The sequence below is a fragment of the Rhinoderma darwinii genome, chromosome 5, assembly GCF_050947455.1.
Source record: "Rhinoderma darwinii isolate aRhiDar2 chromosome 5, aRhiDar2.hap1, whole genome shotgun sequence".
NCBI lineage: Eukaryota > Metazoa > Chordata > Amphibia > Anura > Rhinodermatidae > Rhinoderma > Rhinoderma darwinii.
In genome coordinates, this window is record NC_134691.1 from 266,242,263 (window position 1) to 266,262,205 (window position 19,943).

A 19,943-nucleotide genomic window follows, 5' to 3' on the forward strand; every position below is an offset into this window, starting at 1 on the left:
TATTGCTGTATTCAGGAGAAATTGCTTTTCAAATGTTGGGGTGTTTTTTTCTTCTTTATGCCTTGTAAAAATTGATCATTTCTACGTTTTATTGGAAAAAATTTAGATTTTCACGGTCTAATTCCACAAAGTTCAGCATAACACCTGTGGGTTTAAAATGCTCCTTGAGAGGTATAGTTTGCCAAATGGTGACTTTTTTTGCAGTGTTTAAACTGTTTTGCCCCCTCAAGACCTCTTCAAACCTGACATGGTGCCTAAAATATATTCTAATAAAAAGGAGGCCCCAAAATCCACTAGGTGCTCCTTTGCCTCGGAGGCCTGTGTTTCAGTCCATTAGCATACCAGGGTAACATGTGGGATATTTCTAAAAACTGCAGAATCTGTGGAATAAATATTGAGTTGTGTTTCTCTGGTAAAACCTTCAGTGTTACAGAAAAAAAATTATTTTCTAAACAAACAAATAAAAATTTAAATTTATAAATTTCACCTACACTTTGTTTAATTCCTGTGAAACACCTAAATGGTTAAGAAACATTCTAAATGCAGTTTTGAAAACTTTGAAGGGTGCAGTTTTTAAAATTGGGTGACTTATGGGGGTTTCTAATATATAAGGCCCTCAAAGCCATTTCAGAACTGAACTGGTCCACAAGAAAAATAGGTTTTGGAAATTTTCTTGAAAATGTGACAAATTGCTGCTAAACTTCTAAGCCTTGTAACGTCCTAGAAAAATAAAAGAACGTTCAAAAAACCAGGCCAACATAAAGTAGACATATGGGAAATGTTAATTAGTAACTATTTTGTGTGGTATTGCTATCTGTTTTACAAGCAGATACAATAAAATGTAGAAAAATGCTAAGGTTTGCACATTTTCTCTACGTTTGTGTTTTTCACAAATAAATACTGAATTTAAATCAACCAAATTTTTCCACTAACATAAAGTACAATATATCACGAGAAAATCTCAGAAACGCTTGGATAGATAAAAGCATTCCCAAGTTATTACCACATGAAGTGACACATATCAGATTTGAAAAATCAGGCTGTGTCCTGAAGGGGTTAATCAGACCTGTTGGGCAGTTTGGAAAATTGAAATATATACAAAACACAGATATTTTTAATGTAGAAAATAATAAACACATAAAATTAACCGGAGACGGCTTGCTATAGTAGAGATCAAACACTGTGCCAAAATCTAACATGTGAAAATGATGCTTTGAAGGATTCATACAAAAATGTACCTGTTCTTTGGTTAATAAAATATTGGTTGAACTGCACTCAACATTTATAAGAGACTTCACATCCTTTGGGTTCAGTGGATCCAGATGGAGAGTTGGCCACAACCTGTAATCAAGCAGATAGATTATATAATTAATGACCGTTATCTTCTAAATGCCTTGGAAAATATCTTGAAATACCTTGTAAAATGCCTGTGCTAAAGCTGGCCATATATGTTTGGTTTTTTTCAGCAGATTCCAATGCTTTTGATGGGATCGGTCAACAATCGAATGTCTATGGAGGCTGCTAGGGTGTTTGGACAAGTTGGATTTTTCTTGCTTGATTCTATGGTTTGCCATATAGACAAGCGGCACTTAAGGTGTATGACAGCTGCTCATCACCGATGACCGTAATGAATGGAAAGTACTTGTTATAAGACTAGCAAAAATGTGCTGTTGAATGAATGTTAAATTCCAAAATATTCTGGATTCATGTTACCCCCTACTGACCTGGAGAATAGGGGTGCCAAGTCTCTTACTCCTAGCAGAAAGTTGGCAATTTTCTTTTAATATTCAGTCTTTTACACATTGAGAAACACACGGTACACAAGCAATAGTCAGCAGAAAAATAAGCGGTTTGATAACACAATAAAGGGAGATAATGTAGATATGATACTATAATTCTGTAAAGAAGCTTACCTCCACGCTTGGGGACACGTTTCTACATTTACAGAGACGATTACACGAACATTTACTGGTAATGGATCAATCAGCCACTTCATGTGCTTTTCTGACTGCTGTAAAATACATAAATCAGCATGTTATTACTTCTAACAGGTTTTAGTGTAGCAGTGATGACACTAATGCTTTATAAATGTAATACTTTACAGAAATATATTAGAGGAGTACAGAATTAGTAACTCCCCGTTATATAGAGTGATTACAGGAATTGCTCCATATGTACACAGTCCCTAACATGCAGAAATAAAAGCAAGGTTTGTGTACACATTCATTATAATAGGAGAAGTATAACAAGGCTCCCTTAATCACTATCGGAGCCTTGGAAAAATGGCATATCCATCTTATGCATACAGCACATGTAGTTCATGGTAAGATTCATACCTAAAAACGTAATTCTAACAAATACGCCCCTATGATCAGAGATTTTATTATCAGCTAACGCTAAGTTACTGGCTCACAGAAAATACGTGTCTCAGTGGATAGTATTATTTAGATGCCAATATTAAAAAGTTCCAAGTTCTATCCCTGATGGTGGAAAATGTCTGTGGATTCCTAATATGATATTACAAGATTATAAAATATACACTGTATCAATTAATGCCTTGATACTAATTCCTAATCTAATCTCTGTAAAAAAAATTGACGTTTTTATTACGCATTTAAAAATCCTTTTCTTGCACGTTCATTTGGGGACACAGGGATACCGTGAGGTATAGCTGTTGCCACTAGAAGGCAAAGTGAAAAGTGTTAGCTCTTCTTATACCCCTCCTTCAGACACCAAGCTAAACCAGTTTTGTACAAAAGCAATAGGAAAAGCAGATAATGTAGATACTGATATAATGCAACAATAAGTAAAAAACAAAAAACAAGAACCATGTGAGAACGCGAGGAATAAACCACCTGTGAGGAGAAAACTTCCATACTACCCGAAGAAACAAAAATGAGTGACGAGACGAGAAAAGGGAGTAACAAAAAAAAGACTAAAAAAAATAAAAAAAATCGAATGGTCTTGTCCGTGTCATTGTGTGACACAGAGATGACTCTGAAACATTCCAAAGAAGTACCCAGGGGTGGGTCAATAACAGAACAAACAAGTGCGGTCAACAAACTGCAGTCTGCAGAACCCTGAAACCACGAGAGGTGTCGGAGGATACAAAAGTATGCACGCTCTAAAATTTTCTAAAAGATGTTAAGAGAAGACCAAGTAGCGGCCGTACACAGCCGAAGAGGTTTTGAACCTCTCAAGAAGTGCCTACCGCTCTAGTGGAATAGGTCGTTATCCACAAATGCAGATTTTTGCCTTGAGTGGAATACCTCACCAATAGATAACTGAATCCATTGGGCTATTGTGGTTTTGGAAGCCGCTATGCCATGCCTGCGGCCCTCTGGAATGATGAAAAGTGAGTCAGAGAAACAGAATGAAGCCCTCCTTGCCAGATAGATGCGTAAGGAATGGATCAGGTCTAGTTTGTGAAGAGTCATCACCCATGGGTGCGAAGGATAGGGACACAAAGAGAGCAGGACTACGTCCTCGTTAAGGTGGAATGCTCACACAACATTCAGCAGGAAGACAGGAACTGGGCGGAGCACCACCTTGTCTTGGTCTATAACCAAGAATGGAGACTTGCCAGATAAGGCCGCTTAGACAGAAGATGAACTGAACGGAGGTGATGGCCACCAGAAAGGCCACTTTCCAAGACAGGAAACTGAGGAAAATGTTGTCAAGAGGTTCAAAAGAGGAAGACTGCAGCACCTCAAGGACCAGATTAAGGCACTAAGGAATCACAGGTTGGCAGTAGGGAGGGAACACCAGTGCCACTACATGCAGAATACTGTGCACGGCCGTCGCATTGTCTGTTTGAACCCGCACTGGAAAGCCTGCTAGAAGAGGAGTCCAGTGTCAGAGGGACAGCAAAATGGACCAAAGTTCCAGGACATTGATTGGGAGAGATGACTCCTGAGGCGACCATATACCTTGAACTTTATGAGACTGAAGAACCCCTTCCCAGCCATGGAGGCTGGCATCTGTCATCAGAATCTTCCACTTGAGAGGAAGAAAGGAAGGAGCATCCCAGGGTCAGGTTGGGGTAGAGCAGTCACCACCGGAGTGATTATTGGACTGACAGGGGGAAAATGAAGTGATCAAGAGAAGCCGTGGATTTGTCCCAATCAGCCAGTACAGCTTGTTGAAGGTAACCAGTATGAAACTGGACATATGGAATTGTTCCCATGTAAGAGACCATCAGTCCTAGAACCCTAAGACAAAGACAAATGAAGACGATCTGATGGTTCAGATGGTGTCCTTGTAGTGACCAGATTTTCTGTTGGAGGTAGTGGAGTTTCTCCGGTGAATGAAGAATCTTGGCCTGGGCTGTATCGAGACGCATGCCATGTAAGGACCGAGATGGGGAAAGAGAGGATTTGGAGCGGTTAATTATCCAACAAAAGCAGGACGTTTCCATAGTAATCTGAAGATTCTCCAGATTGGCCGACAAGGACAAAGCCTTTATCATAATGTCCAGGTAGGCCACAATCTAGTAGTTGTCCTCCAGGTTGGGGAAGCAAGGAAACTGTAGGTAGGACAAGCAAATAGGGATCTGTAGGTGTTACGATCCATGGGTATGTGGACCCACTAGGCCGCACCACCGTAGAAGGGAGGCAGCTGGCCAAGAACAGAGTACCCAATGAATACAAAGTCCAGCACAAGGGTACCTGAATAGTCCAGACAGTTGCAGTGGCTAGGCACAGATGGAACTTCAGCCGGCAGAGGATGCCACACGTGGCGGAGGGTATTAGGCGTGGCAGATAACACCAGATGTGGTGTACGACAGCAAGCGTGTCCGATGACAGAACAGGACTCCAACACTTGATAGGGCTCAGGAACCAACACAGCACGGGATACAGGAACACTCGGGAACAGGAAAACATGAAGGACCATTTGCTAAGACTAACATGGGAATTACAAACAACGCTCATGCCGGGAGTGAAAGGGGCAGAGCCCCTGTTATAGTCCAGAGTGATTAGGGCTAAATTAATGTAATACATGTGCGCGCGCTGGCCCTTTAAGGCCGGGCACGAGCGTGCGCGCGCACCCTATGGGACACAGCTGAGCGGAGTGGAAGTAAGTGCTGTCGTCTCCTAGGAAGGAGATGCAGGCCGGCACTCACAGATCCATGGCCGCGGCCGCCGAGGGGTGAGTAGGAGCGGCGGTCCACAGCCCTGGACGTTACAGTAGGTACGCAGTCTTGATGTTTACCAAGGATAGGAATTCCCCTTGTACTGCTGATGCGATGACGGAACTCAAGGTTTGCACCTGGAAGTGCTGGAGTTTGACATACTTATTGAGGAGTTAGAAGTCCAACACAGGGCGAACTGTTCCTTTGTCTGGACCACAAAGAGGTTTGAATAGAAAACCCGGAAGCATTCCTGGCGAGAAACTAGTTCGATCACTACCTGGGAGAGAAGGGACTGGACTGCCATGTAAAAGGCTGAAGCCTTGGAAGGGGATGCCGATGGTACTGAAGGAAAATTTGATTTGGTGGTAAAGAAGCTAATTCTACTTTGTATCCTGTGAAGATGACTTTGAGCACCCAAAAGACACCCAAACGTCTCGAAACAGAAGAAGTAACCCCCCACCCGGTCTAGACCTCCCTTTATACAGTACTGGAGTTGTTGGAGGTGGCCTTGGAAGCCTAAGAATGAGGGCGCCAGGAGAGGCGTGGTCCGAATGACAGATTCTTTCTCTGGTCTTGAATGTTCTGTCTCTGGTTGCATGCTCGAGAAGCGTCAAAGGAGTGGAATTTAGTCCTTGCCTTTTTGGGATGGGCTAAGCAAGCCAACATGTTTTGGGACATGTGAGAGCTCTTACCGCCTGTGGCTTCAGAAATAATCTCATTTAGGCGGGCACCAAACAGGCGAGAACCTGCAAAGGGGAGAGCCATTAAAAAACGTAAGCTGCATCCACTGACCAGCAGTTTAGCCACACAGTCCTGCGAATGGCTAGAGAAAGTTTAGAAGAAGAGCTCATTAATTTGGCTGCATCTTGTGTTGCCTCTCAGATGTATTTTCCTGCATTAGAAATTTGCAAGGCTATCTCGGCTTATTGCTTGGGAGACACGCCAGAAATGATACCCTGATGGAGCAAATTTGGCCCATTCTGTTGTGGCCCTGCTCACCTAAAAGGAGGCAGACATTGGCCACAGAGCCGAGCCAGCAGCCTCAAAAGAGGATTTTGCGAAGGACTTCATCATCCGGTCTCTGTGATCCTAGCAAAAGGAAGTGTTCGCCATGTGCAGGGTGTGCTGCTTTGCCAGACGAGTGTTCTGAAAAGGGGTACATAACATCCATACATTTTGGTTTAATAAATCGCCTATCTGGGAAGGCCCAAACTTTTGACTTCCCCAAATTTGAGCTGTGAAGAAAAGAACTTTGGGGCAGTTTTGACTGCCAGAAGAAAATAAGCTTGTTGAGTGGTTGGAGAATCAGTTTCTTAAACCTTGAGTATCTCTTGGATTGCTGAAATATGTACAGTGGAGAAGCGTTTTAAAGACTGCTCCTCGTCTAGTGCTGAATCTGAGTCAGAGGCCTCGCCCTCAAACCGAACCTCTTCTTTTGAGGAAAAATCAGAGCAAAGCCCTCTTGTTAAAGAGGTGAACGAGGTTGGGAAAACAGAAGGCTAACGGGAACAGGCAGTTCTTGCTAGTTTGTGTGGTCTGCTACATAGTCTTCATAATCCTGAGCATGTGAGAGCTGGCCTAAGTTTTTAGTGACAGCTGTCCTAGCATATCAATAATGGACTTGAAGAGGTCTGATACCGTCATGGACAGAGAGCACGTCCACTTAGGTTTGGGAACCTGTGGGGCCTGGGCATGGTGCCACTGTGGGAATTGGTTCACTGATGAGCTGTCTAGGTCTCAAGCAGTTGGAGCAGAGGGGTTCAGATTGACCACATTTAAATTTGGTATTAAAGTGAAAACAGGCAAAATGCATGACTATGGGTTGAGAAATGATGGCAACACACAGCTACGTCCCTATATACAGAGGGTAGTGGGGACTGAAAGCTACTCCTTATGAAATTGTACAGCTACTGGCTAGGAATAAAATATGGGGGCCAAGAGGTTGCAGGAGCCTACCAGGTTCTAGGAAAAGTACTTGGGAGAAGTGCAGATCATGGCGCCTGCGCTGGAACTGCAGCCGGCAAGAGAGTAAAAAAAAACTGCCCCTGATAAGATCACCAGCAAATGGAAGGCCACTGAAAATAGCGCGCTCCACGGGAGCCAGTTTTCCCCCACCTACTTGAGAAAACTGCGGCCTAGCGAAGCCAAGGAGTAAATTAATGGGGCCTGCCGAGGAGGACCGCAAGGTTCGGATTTCTGCCAGAAAGGGACCATGGCGGGAAAAAAGTAAAAGGGAGAGGGGAAGAGGATGCCGAAGCATAATGACGACCGCTTATGGCAAGAAAAGCTGCCAGAAGAAGCCAAACAGTGCGCCAACAGAGGACACGGGCAGAGGGGACCTGAAAGGATGTACTGAAAAGGGGGGCCTACACTGTCTGGAGGTCTAAGGGAGGATACTCACCCATATACTCACCTATTTAGAGGTCCTGTATGGCCTTCAGCGTACCTCACCTTGGAGAAATAGAGATACACTGGGATGCGGTGCGGCCCCCTATGCTGGCAGGCTACAGGGGATTAGGCAGTTCGCTGTCCCACCTTGCCTTCTTGAGTCAGGACAGAAAACAGTGAGGTTAGGCCACACTTTTCTCCCTTCTCTGTTGGGGGTAGTAGGGAGAGATCTAGTGAGTCTTGTATTCTGGCCTAAAGCTGGAAAAATAAAAAAATATTCACCTGCGGAGAAGGGAGGTCTGCCTTTTACAGACACTAAGCTAAAAACTTGTTAAGTTAGGTGCCTGCAGGAAGGATATAGCTGGTAAGAGGGGCGAACACTTTTCACTTAGTGCTGCCACCTACAAGTGGCAACAGCTATATCCCACGGTAATCTCTATGACACGGACGAGAAAATTATTTAATTGTTTTTTTAAACAATGCAGGAGGATTTTTGGTAATTGTGAACATACAGAGTCAGAGAAGAACTAGTGCAATTTAAAAACAGGAATATCTATAGGACATAAAGGGTTACTCTAGTGGGTACTAATAGCTCCCACCATACAGTGAACCAAAGTGGAGTTTAGGGAACTGTACAATCCATATGTGTTGGACTAATAGGCGGCGCACCGTTAGTTCACTATATTAACCCTGTATAAATGGCCCAGTTTAAAATGGCTCAGTCTCATGACAGGAGCACTTTAACACAATGATCACTAAACTGTCAGTTTCAGGAATTAAAAAAACATCTAAATTCTATGACCCCTCCAATGGATGTAAAACATCTCATTTAACCCCTTAATGACCGCCGATACGTCTTTTTACGGCGGTCATTAGTGGGCTTTATTCTAGAGCGCCGCCAAACTACGTCGCTGCTGTAGAATAAAGTAAACAGAGCAGGGAGCCGTGAAATCTCCCTGCTCTCAGCTGCCAGAAGCAGCTGAGGGCTGGGGGCGTCCCTGCTCTGCCGGGTGAGATCGATATTAGTATCGATCTCACCCGTTTAACCCTTCAGATGCGGTGCACAATAGCGAGCACCGCATCTGAATGGTTTTGGAGAGAGGGAGGGAGCTCCCTCTCATCTCACTGACACCCGGCGATAAAATCGCCGAGTGTCTGTGTCTTCTATGGCAGCCGGGGGTCTAATAAAGACCCCCAGGTCTGCCTGCAGCGAATGCCTGCTAGATCATGCCGCAGGCATGACCTAGCAGATGCCTGTCAGTTTTAAACGGACAGGCAGTAATACACTGCAATACAAAAGTATTGCAGTGTATTATAATAGCGATCGGAGGATAGTGAAGTCCCCTAGTGGGACTAGTAAAAAAGTAAAAAAAGTTTAATAAAGTTAATAAAAAAAAAAATTAAAAACCCAGCTTTTCCCCTTACAAAATGCTTTACTATTAAAAAAAACTACAATAAAGCAAAAAAGTTACACATATTTGGTATCGCCGCATCCGTAACGACCCCGACTATAAAGCTGTTACATTATTTAACCCGCACTGTGAACGCCGTAAAAAATAAAATAAAAAACAATGGAAAAATTGCTGTTTTCTGTTAATCCTGACTTAAAAAAAATGTGATAGAAAGTGATCAAAAAGTCGCATCTACTCTCAAATGGTGCCAATAAAAACTGCAAGTCGTTCCGCAAAAAACAAGACCTTATACAGCTATGCCGACGCAAAAATAAAAAAGTTACAGCTCTTCGAATGTGACAATGGAAAAATCTAAAAAATGGCTTGGACATTAGGGCCCAGAATGCCAGCAGGGGGAAGGGGTTAAGAATCATGTGTCAAATCACTGTGAATCCAAACATCAGACTCTCTAAAATTACTGTGTAAAACTTTGGGGTTTATGTATACCTCTATTTGATCAATGGAGTCAATAATGATGATGATGTTGCCTTGATAGCGACTGGAAAGTTTCTCAAGCCAGTGAGGAAATTCTTCCAAGAACTTGCCTGGATCCATTGAAAATGATGACACTGACCAAGAATGTTGCATTAGCTAAAAGTTAAACACATAAATATCTAATGTAGATTCAAAAGAAAAACTCTTGCATGCAGACTTTTCTCACTTTTGTGTATGGGAAAGACCTATCAATCAAGCTAAACCAAGTGGAGATCCACCCTTTGGACACTTCTCTCTAAGCTCGGCACTTATTAAAACAATTTTCTCTGAAAATGCTGCAGCATTTCAGAGAAAAACATAGTTAAAGAGAAGCTGTCACCAGCATTTGACCTATTAAACCAGCAATACCAGGTGGACGTGGGTGAAACATCATTTCTATATAACCTATAATTGTCTTCTTAGTCGGCTCTATAGCTTTAGTATTCAGTTTTTTTGTGTTCCCACACCGTATGCTAATGAGCATAAGAGTCAGATCTTAGTTTGAAAAGAGTCATATCTTCATTCCTCAAGTCTTTCCGAGTTGACCCCGCCTCCTTACTTTTGATTGACAGCTCCACACCTTCCCCCAGCACACAAAATCCGTGCTTGTGCATTGATGTCCTCTACTGGGGTGTGCGTACAACGGGACACTGGAATATTACGATAAAAGGCGTGAAATGTTTGCAGACCGTTATGTACAGTCGGAGGAGGAGTTTAGGAGAGGGGATAGCGGCAATGAACTTTTGATAGCAGCGGCCAGTGAGGGATATGTAAAGTACAACAGGTGAAATGCTGGTGACAGGTTCCCTTTAAGTGACGTGATGGCACCTGTCGCTATTTCATGCTCCCCGTGGTCAACGCAGCATCAACCTGCTGACAGGTTCCCTTGAAGGAGCGCTCCAATTGAGGAAGGGACTGTGTGCCTTCTCCGACACTACCCTAATACCGGAACGGTCAGCCAGCCCCTGGGTATCGCTATTTATGCAATTAAAAGGGAATCTCTCATGTATTTAATATTAGTTTCATTAATTTGATGTGTGTATTTAGAAGATAATATATATATTTTTATGTTGTAGCTATAGATGTAGTATTTTTAAAAACTTTCCCGGGGGCGGCCATATTAGAGGCACACACTTCCTTCCTATATTGTCTGTTTAGACAGTACAGCAGGATATATTTACTATATGGCAGCTGAAATGAAAGGAAGTAACCTGACAAATAAATGGCAACCCTTATCATTGCATTTGGACTTGTCCCCAGACTCCCTTCTTATGGCAGCAAATCGTTCTTTTCACAACGCACACTACTTATCCTATACCACTCACGTCGAGCTGGGCATTGTTTGGTTGCCTATCACTCACTGACTACATCAGCCCCCCACACCACAAAATCCGACGATTCTGCATCACAACATCTGACCGCAAAACAATTCTCCAAACATGGATTGGCCCTACCCCTCGCTTCCTATATCTATTTTTATAAAAAAAAAACGATCCTCTCTCTTACACAGGCAGTTATTATGGCTCATGGTGGGTGATTATCTGCTTCTGAGCGCTACGCTATAGGTACTAGTAATATGTTATTTTGGTTTTTTTGCATTTATAAAACCTTTTGTTGTATTGAATATATATCTGAGAGGTAACATGTATTATGTAGTGAATGGTATGTAAAACTTCATCCCCATGTATGCCGCCCTGCCTTATGTGTTTACATTGTCCTATTTTTGTAACGTTTTGTACATTATGTGTTTTTATGGGTGTTTTTAAACAGTTTGTACAACTATCCATGTGCTAATAAAGTATTTTTTGTATTTTTGGCTAGATTGACTGCCGGTCGTTATTACAGCATTCAGGGAAAACTTTCGGTTTACTATTTAGCACGCGATGAAGGGAACATTACCTTAAGGGTCAATCTCTTTATTATCAAAGCTGGGTCTGAGCTGGTTGACATTGGTTTTCCAACAAAGTGATACAACATCAGAGTGTTTGGTGAATGTTTCTGCTGTAGTTGAATCCTGCACATATAAAACATTGTTATTAGGACCAAACTGCTGACCTGGTTACTGCTTATACTTACTGATACGGATTCTATAGACTCACAATATACCATTGATGCAAAGATAAAACCACATACCATAGCATTTTGTAAAAATAGCTTGCATCAGAACAATAAACCTCACTATAAGGCATCGCCCACAGGAAGCTGATGGTACATTTAACCAACTAATGTATACATTATATCAGTTCAGTCTCTAATAAATTAAGATAGTTTATCACTGAGCGCAGCTCTTAAGTTCAAGTAAGGCTTTGTTCACATTTATATGCTGTAGGCATACGGCTATGCATTAGCCACAATGTTAAAAAACAAAACCGAGGCGTAGCCCACAGTCTGCCGCGCTTTGCTATACAGTAATAAAAAAAAAAATGCTGGCACATACCACCGTGACAGAGGCCTAAAGGACCCTCTTGGCCTCTGTCGGGTGAATGTTGGCTTATGACTAGGTTTGGCATATGTGCCGGGAGCTATAACTTTTTTATTTTTCCGTCGATGGATCTATGTAATGGCTTTTACTTGGGGCCCAGTTGTAGTTTTTATTGGTAGCATTTTGGGGAAACATATGACTTTTTGATCACATTTCATTACATTTTTTTGAGAGGCATTGTATTTAGGCTTTTTTTTTTTCTTTTAACAGCGTTCCCCTGTGCAGAATACTTAATGCGTTTGTTTTATAGTGCAGGTCATTATGGAAGCAGCACTACCAATTATGTGTACATTCCCATTGTTTTTTTAATTTTTACAGAATAAAAAAAAATTATTAGGAAAAATTAGTTTTTGTAATTTTTTTTTCTTTCATTCTTGTATATTTGTAAATATTTTATTTTAATTTTATATTAATAGGTGTACCAAGATGGCAGATCTGGGAGCCTTCTTTAGGCCCACCTGCCATGACAACCCATCGCACCACTTAGATGCCGCAATCATTTCAGTATGGTGTCACTGCAGTAGGGTGTCAGCTGTATGTTATAGTTGACACCCGCTGCTGATGGTGTTTACTCCTCAGCCAGCGTCATCACTGTGCCATAAATGTACGGCAATTCACGTTCAGGCCCACCTGCCCATGACATAAATGTACGTTATGGGACGGGAAGGGAGCTGCTAGTTTCCATTATTATGCAATTTCCTTCACACAAAAACTTTTTTAAAATATCATTACGCCAGACTCAAGCTTAAAGAGCAACTACAGGACTTGGATATGGATAAATATACTGTATATTAACTATCTTTATACAAAAGCATGGCTAACAATGAGCCCAAAATATGTGAAAAAAATATATATTTAAGAAAACCTTAAAAGACAATACTTGCACAAACACAAAAATGCTTCACCAACTACAGTACATATGATGATCTGTAACATCAAACTTCGAACGTCTAGAAAATTTTAAAAAATTTTGATTCAAATAAAAAGATACATTACTTTTGAAAAAAAACCTTTTCGTTTAGGGAGCCAGAAATTTCTAAAAATGAACATACCACTTTGAGAGGAGGAGTGATTTTCCAGAGCCAGGTCCTCCCGATATAAGCAGTGGTGGAATGGGTGCCGGAGCAGCTACTAAATCATTCAAGCGATCATAATACTAATCAAGTAGAACAGAGAAAGTACATTGAGTATACAAGAGTAATATCTTAGCAGTTCTGCAGTGAAGGTTTTTGATGTAGAATACTTGCACTTTTTCATAGTGGTTAAGGATCAATCTTCCTAAATATGGTAATAGCCGTAAATAATGATCTAGTCACACAGGCCTTAGGGGTGTGCGAGCGCACAGGGCGCTGCCCCCTCCAAGCATGTAGGGGGCGCCACTGGGGTCTGCCTCTACTTTGTGCTCTTCTCTTAGTTACACACACACAGAGTAAATAAGAGCCGAGGAACAATGGAAGAGGAAGCTCCGCCCACATCCCATCCTGCAAGAAGCCTGTGATCCTGTCAGCAATGAGAGATGGGGAGTATCTGTGTGTCTGTGTGTATACAAAATGTGTGTATGTGTGCGTATACAGTATGTGGCTCTGTGTTTGTATGTGTATATGTTACAGTGTGTGTTTGTGTGTGTATGTCTCTTTGTAATAGTGTGTGTAATATTAAAGTAGAACAGATAAAACGAAGATATCTGTGCTGCCTCCTATATATCCTCCTGCCCGCTATATATCCTGCTGCCCGTTATATACCCTGCTGCTCCTTTATATACTCTGCAGCCCTTATATATATGTGTGTGTGTGTGTGTGTGTGTGTGTGTGTGTGTGTGTATGTGTATGTGTATGTATGTGTCTGTGGGTATAGTTATCATCTACGACATTATCTGTACTCAGAGAGTTATCACTGTGTTATCTGTGGTGTTACATAGGACTAAAGGTATCATCTACTACATTATCTGTAGTCAGTTATCACTGTGTGTTATCTGTGGTGTTACACAGGACTGCATGTGAAATCTACTACATTATCTGTACTGGGTATATATGGGTCTGTTTGTGAATGTATCTTTGTGCTTGTATATATGTGCCTTTTATGTATTTGTATATGTTCCTGTCGTGTGTGTATATGTGTCTGTACGTCTAGATATTTACCTGTATGTATATATTCCAGATGTGTGTATGTATATGTGGCTGTATGTCTACAGATCTGTCTTTATGTATGTACAGTATATATGTTCCAGTATGTGCGTGTCTATATATGTGGTTCATTTTTGGTTTTTGTAGAGAGTCCCGCACAGGGTGCCATCCAACCTAAGGCCGGCCCTGTCACAAAAGATCGATTTCCTGTCAAAAAATACATACAATGAACCAGTGCTTATATAGTTCAGTGATAGCAATCTTGACGTTTCTATCGAAGACAAAACTTCCAGCACTTACTTCACTTTGTACCAGAATGACTCCAGCCTTGAAGTGACATAACTCTGTGTCAGCGTACAACCCCGAAATGGGGTTGATCAAAGTTAATTATAAATCAAGATTATTAATGTGTACGTCTGGTTCAAAGATATTTTGCATAACATTGTATATGCCACAGTCTGTAAATCGGACAATGGATGAAGAGATGACTAGGGAGCCATGATTAATTTTTAGATTACTACTGATGCTAACAGGAACAATTTTATTATTATTATTAAAATATTATGTTATGGGGAAGTTGTTTAAAAAAAAACAAAAACATTATGCATTAAATACTTCTAAACCTTTAAGCCACTTGCACTTACTTTGTCAAAACCCAGTTCACTTGTAGACTGAGATGCATGCTGAAAAGCCTCCATTTGCTCTTGCTCATCATGGACATCCCATAAAACATCCCCAAAGTCGTCATCTTCTTGAACAGCTGGATCATCCTTAGCCTCAGGATCAGAGATCTCAACACCTAATAAATCCTGTAAAGAAAAAAATTGAAGTGCCTGGACATTATCCCGAACATTTTTAGAACATCACAGACTAAAATAAGAGAAAGAGACTCATAAAAGAGACTGAACATAGTTGCCTTGGCTTATTTGAAACAATTATGGATTACACTGGATATGACATATTGAACATTACAGGTCTAAACTCAACTAATAATAAAATTGTGCCTTCCCATTGTGGCTCCGGTTGACTTTCCACTAGGCATAGAAAGTACATTGCCCATACTGAGCTCTGCAAAAAGTGCAGATCGAAGATGAAGGGGAATGGGCGCTCAACAGAGTCCCGCAGGCTCTTCTTTCTAGAGATCAGTGGGGTTCTTAACACCCGGATGCCCACTGATCATAACAAAGAAGTCTTATATGCTGCCCTCCAGGGATATATACAAACTAGTCTTCAATGATGTTGTGTTCATAGTGACTAGACCTCACGTGTCTGTATTGGCCAATCACTGCAGTCCACAATGATGTTTCGGCTATAGTGATGTAACATCACACAGCAGTGATTGGGTGACATGGCCACAGTATGTCAATCACTATTGATACAATGCCACAGAGGCCTAGTGTATACACAACGATTGGGCAGAATTTTACTTATTCGTATATTAAACATTTCACTATTTCTTTCAAGCTGGAGCTATTAGGGTAATATAGCCGACAACCTCTTTAACTGTTCTGATCCTATAATTTAATTATCGATTATTAAAGTAAATATAAATAAACAATAAACATCGCTAATGAACAATATGTGCAACAGTGGAAATGGCTTTCCACATGGAATAGGATGCCCTTCCATACAGATATCTTGCAATGAATACCTTTTGACCAACCAGAGTACTCAAAGTAAAAAATATTAGACTATTGGTCGGATCACAGGCGTTGTCTCATTTCTAACCAGTTACTATGTCTGTCAGGTGGTGCGCACTCTCCACAGTATGACACACAGGACCGAACATACCTGTTTGATGACTTGCTCTACATGACAGTAGGTTTTATATGCCCCTTCCTCTGGCTCTCCATTGTGCTCAATGATCTGAAAAATACAGAATGTCATTCATATTTTAAAAGATGCCTATGGGTAGTGATATGTAAAAATGTGGCAATATTAGATTTTAGCTACATTTGTTTGAGAACGTTGATGGCCATACAATGACTATCGACGCTCCACAGAGAGCAACAAATCCATTCAAATACCTTATGAATTAGTGAAAATGTATGAAATATTTACCCAATTTCCTACCTTAGGTTTATTTGTTTTATTAGGGTCTTCCTCCATTAGCTGCTGGATACAGTCAGAGCTTCTTGATTCATCGTCTATTTTTTGATATACAATCCTCGGCTTGGCCTCAGTATTATTCAGAAATGCTTCCTTACAGTCTTCCCAGAGAGAACTGCATTGTATGCTATGACCAAAGGTAAATGAGACTAAACAGAGACTTTTTAAAGAGTAAAACACTACAGTAAATATGTGATGCGTCATATACTGCCACTAATACACAGGTCCAAAAAATCTTAAAAGTCATATCCTAAGATAATGGGCATAGTTAGGAAAAATACTAATTTATAGACCAAATTTTTATATGTTGAACTAATAAAAAAAAATTACTCAGAGCATCCACAGGCAGACCGGTAGGATGCAATGTGGCTGCAACACAAATGGACACTGTAAACCCTAGGTTAATACCATATAGAATTATAGGTGGAACAAATGAATACAAAAGCTTTCAGTCTCTTCCTAGGCAGAGCAGACCAGCATTGCCAGTTAGGTCTGGCCTAAATGCCACGGATACTGCTGTACCAAGCCCCTGTCTTTCTCAATACAGGCCATATACATTAGGCCTCTCAGACTAAAAGAGTGGAAATGTGATTACTTGCTGTGGCCAACTATAGTACAATTCCTTAAATCGGCATTTGATAATCTTGGAAGTCTGATAATCCGGCACTTGTTTCCAGTCTAAAACGGCCTGTTCACATCACCGTTGCCCTTCCGTTGAGGGGTTCTGTGGGAGGTTTCCGTCGCGTTAACCCCTCAAAGGAAAGGTAAACAGAAACCTAAGCTTCCATTTGCATCACCATTGATATCAATGGTGACCGAAACGTTGCTAAAGGTTTCTGTTTTCACTGTTGTGAACAGGTTCCGTTGTTTTGACGGAATAGCGCAGTTGACTGCGCTATTGATTCTGTCCAAAACGACAGAACCCTGTCACAACGGTGAAAACGGAAACCTTTAGCAACGTTTCGGTAACCATTGATATCAATGGTGATGCAAATGGAAGCTTAGGTTTCCGTTTGCCTTTCCGTTGATGGGTTAACCCGACGGAAACCTCAGATGGAACCCCTCAGCGGAAAGGAACGGTGATGTGAACACAGCCTAATATGACATGCAAATTTATATTTTGTACTTTACAAGTGAGATTGTGGCTCCTGGATTGTAGACTAACTAGTGACAGGGTCATTCTTCAGATTTCTCAAATTCTCTTAAATAAATCTTACCTATTGAAGGAGGAACACATAAATAAAATCACCAGGGAACTTTTCTCAATTTCCCACTTCCGCACAGCAGCATAATAGTTTTCACATTCCTCAGGGAAATGTACCACTTGAAAAAAGTAGCCCAATGTTTCACACGTTTTCTGAAGCTTTGGCGAGTATTCCTACAACACAAACAGTAAAGCTGTGTTCACACTGTCCGTTTTTAGCATGCTTTTTTATTTTTAGAAGATAAACTTCGATGTCTCTCAAAGGGAGTTTGTCAACCAAAAAAAAAACGCTGAGTGTGAAGCCAGGATTTATAGCTCAGTAACACACTTCTAATTAAAGTTGCTTTCCATCTGTTCTCACCCTTAGGAAAACGTCCACTTCAGTTTGAGTATCCTTCGTGTTTATCAGATAACAACGCACAGTGTTGCTCCACAAACATTGAGAGAAGAGCGGTGTGACCTGTAGCAAGCTGGCCACTGCTGCATCCCAATCATCTAGAAAGTGTGGAAGAATGGAGTAGATCAGACATTCCTATCAAATGTGCCTTACATCAACACACATCTGTATTAGATACCTCTGCTGATACAACTGGCAATCTAAAGGCCTCTGTTACCCCGTGTTTACTACCAGCATATAAAGGCCTCTGTTACCCCGTGTTTACTACCAGCATATAAAGGCCTCTGTTACCCCGTGTTTACTACCAGCATATAAAGGCCTCTGTTACCCCGTGTTTACTACCAGCATATAAAGGCCTCTGTTACCCTGTGTTTACTACCAGCATATAAAGGCCTCTGTTACCCTGTGTTTACTACCAGCATATAAAGGCCTCTGTTACCCCGTGTTTACTACCAGCATATAAAGGCCTCTGTTACCCCGTGTTTACTACCAGCATATAAAGGCCTCTGTTACCCCGTGTTTACTACCAGCATATAAAGGCCTCTGTTACCCCGTGTTTACTACCAGCAAATAAAGGCCTCTGTTACCCTGTGTTTACTACCAGCATATAAAGGCCTCTGTTACCCCGTGTTTACTACCAGCATATAAAGGCCTCTGTTACCCCGTGTTTACTACCAGCATATAAAGGCCTCTGTTACCCCGTGTTTACTACCAGCATATAAAGGCCTCTGTTACCCCGTGTTTACTACCAGCATATAAAGGCCGCTGTTACCCTGTGTTTACTACCAGCATATAAAGGCCTCTGTTACCCTGTGTTTACTACCAGCATATAAAGGCCTCATGCACACGACCGTTTCCATTGATCAGGCCGCAAACTACAGATCCTAGTGTCCATATTTGGGTCCGTAATGCCTCCAAGTTGATTCCACAACCATTCCGTGTGTCTGTATATTACGACCCTGTTGTTTTCATGTGTCATCCGTACTTCACGTAACCCATAGGAAGGTCAGGTTATCAGATTTCCCAGGAATTTCTTAGCAACGTATCCGCAAAATGCAGACGGCACATGGATGGCTTCCATGTGCTGTCTGTTATTTTTGCGGAACCATAGACTTGAATGGCAGCAAGGGTCTGCAAAAACGGACAGGGATAGAACATGTTCTATCATTTGCAGGACGGAACAATGGAACCGCAAAAAAATACTGATGTGTGCATGGCCCCATAAAATTGAATGGGTCAGTGTGCTATACGCAAAAAATGTGGATAGCACACTGAAGAAAAACATACGGTCATGTGCAATAGCCCTAAAATAATATTAAAGGAACTTTATTTACCTCTGTTTACATTTGCAAACGGCCCTTCAACATCAATAGAACTGTGAGCAAACTCCGGACCCCGAAACGAGTGTTGAAGCTGCATCATACTGCCCATGGAAGGCTCGCTGCCTAAGGCTCCACCGGTCCAGTAGTCACACTGCGCTCCAGGGACTTTATAGAATATAAACACAAAGGGTTAGAAATGTTTCAGGAAGACAAATCTGAGTTACCATTTTTCAGTAATGCCACATAACCATTTGTCCCCTTTAAGTGAGAAATTAGGTCTAAGAAATTGGGTGTTTTCTTGACACATGCTGTGTGAAAACAGTAAATGGATATGCTATGCAATATGGGACACACTTAGAGTTAATGATTCAGATTCACTAATATGATAGAGACCCAGAGCTTACACTATTTCCAATGTGCAGGCATACACAGCACTTTCCAATACAATAATACACCAAGTGCTTCAGTACACATCCAAAACCCCAAATTAAAGTACCATTTGGAGCGAATATTCGGTCGGAATTCCCTGTGTGTTCTGGGTCGTTTACGCTGCAGACTTTTTGCTGTGTATACGCCCTGTGTTACCATACCCTAAGGCCCATGTCAGACAGTCATAATGCTGCTGCATCTTAGTCTCTGTATTATGGCCACAATACCTGGACATTACCTATACCTTCTGCGCTTCTACTGAACGGAACTTGGATCACCATAGAACCCCATGTTGATCATGGATCTACTAAACCAAACTTAAATCAACACAGGGTTCTATGTTGATCCAAGCTCAGTTCAGCAGAACCGCCGGAGGTACGGGTAATGTTGCCACAATGGGGGCACTAAATGCAGCCATCTAAAACCGGACTGA

General features: G+C 41.6%; 1 protein-coding gene across 5 annotated transcripts in view; it reads right to left on the reverse strand.

Annotated features, from left to right (window-relative positions):
* Positions 1 to 19,943, reverse strand: part of NPHP3 (nephrocystin 3) — a 68,673-nt gene that overhangs the window by 42,364 nt on the left and 6,366 nt on the right. For all 5 annotated transcript variants that reach the window (XR_012847727.1, XR_012847728.1, XM_075827111.1 and 2 more), the window contains exons 5-15: positions 19,094 to 19,246; positions 17,724 to 17,857; positions 17,376 to 17,536; positions 16,123 to 16,285; positions 15,841 to 15,915; positions 14,694 to 14,858; positions 12,979 to 13,082; positions 11,344 to 11,458; positions 9,418 to 9,561; positions 1,914 to 2,011; positions 1,239 to 1,341 (exon numbers count right to left, since the gene is read on the reverse strand). Coding sequence is in view for 3 of the 5 variants with exons in the window: in XM_075827111.1 (XP_075683226.1) it covers positions 1,239 to 1,341; positions 1,914 to 2,011; positions 9,418 to 9,561; positions 11,344 to 11,458; positions 12,979 to 13,082; positions 14,694 to 14,858; positions 15,841 to 15,915; positions 16,123 to 16,285; positions 17,376 to 17,536; positions 17,724 to 17,857; positions 19,094 to 19,246 (1,415 nt within the window). In the remaining 2 variants the exon portion in view is untranslated. The remainder of the gene's footprint in view (positions 1 to 1,238; positions 1,342 to 1,913; positions 2,012 to 9,417; positions 9,562 to 11,343; positions 11,459 to 12,978; positions 13,083 to 14,693; positions 14,859 to 15,840; positions 15,916 to 16,122; positions 16,286 to 17,375; positions 17,537 to 17,723; positions 17,858 to 19,093; positions 19,247 to 19,943) is intronic.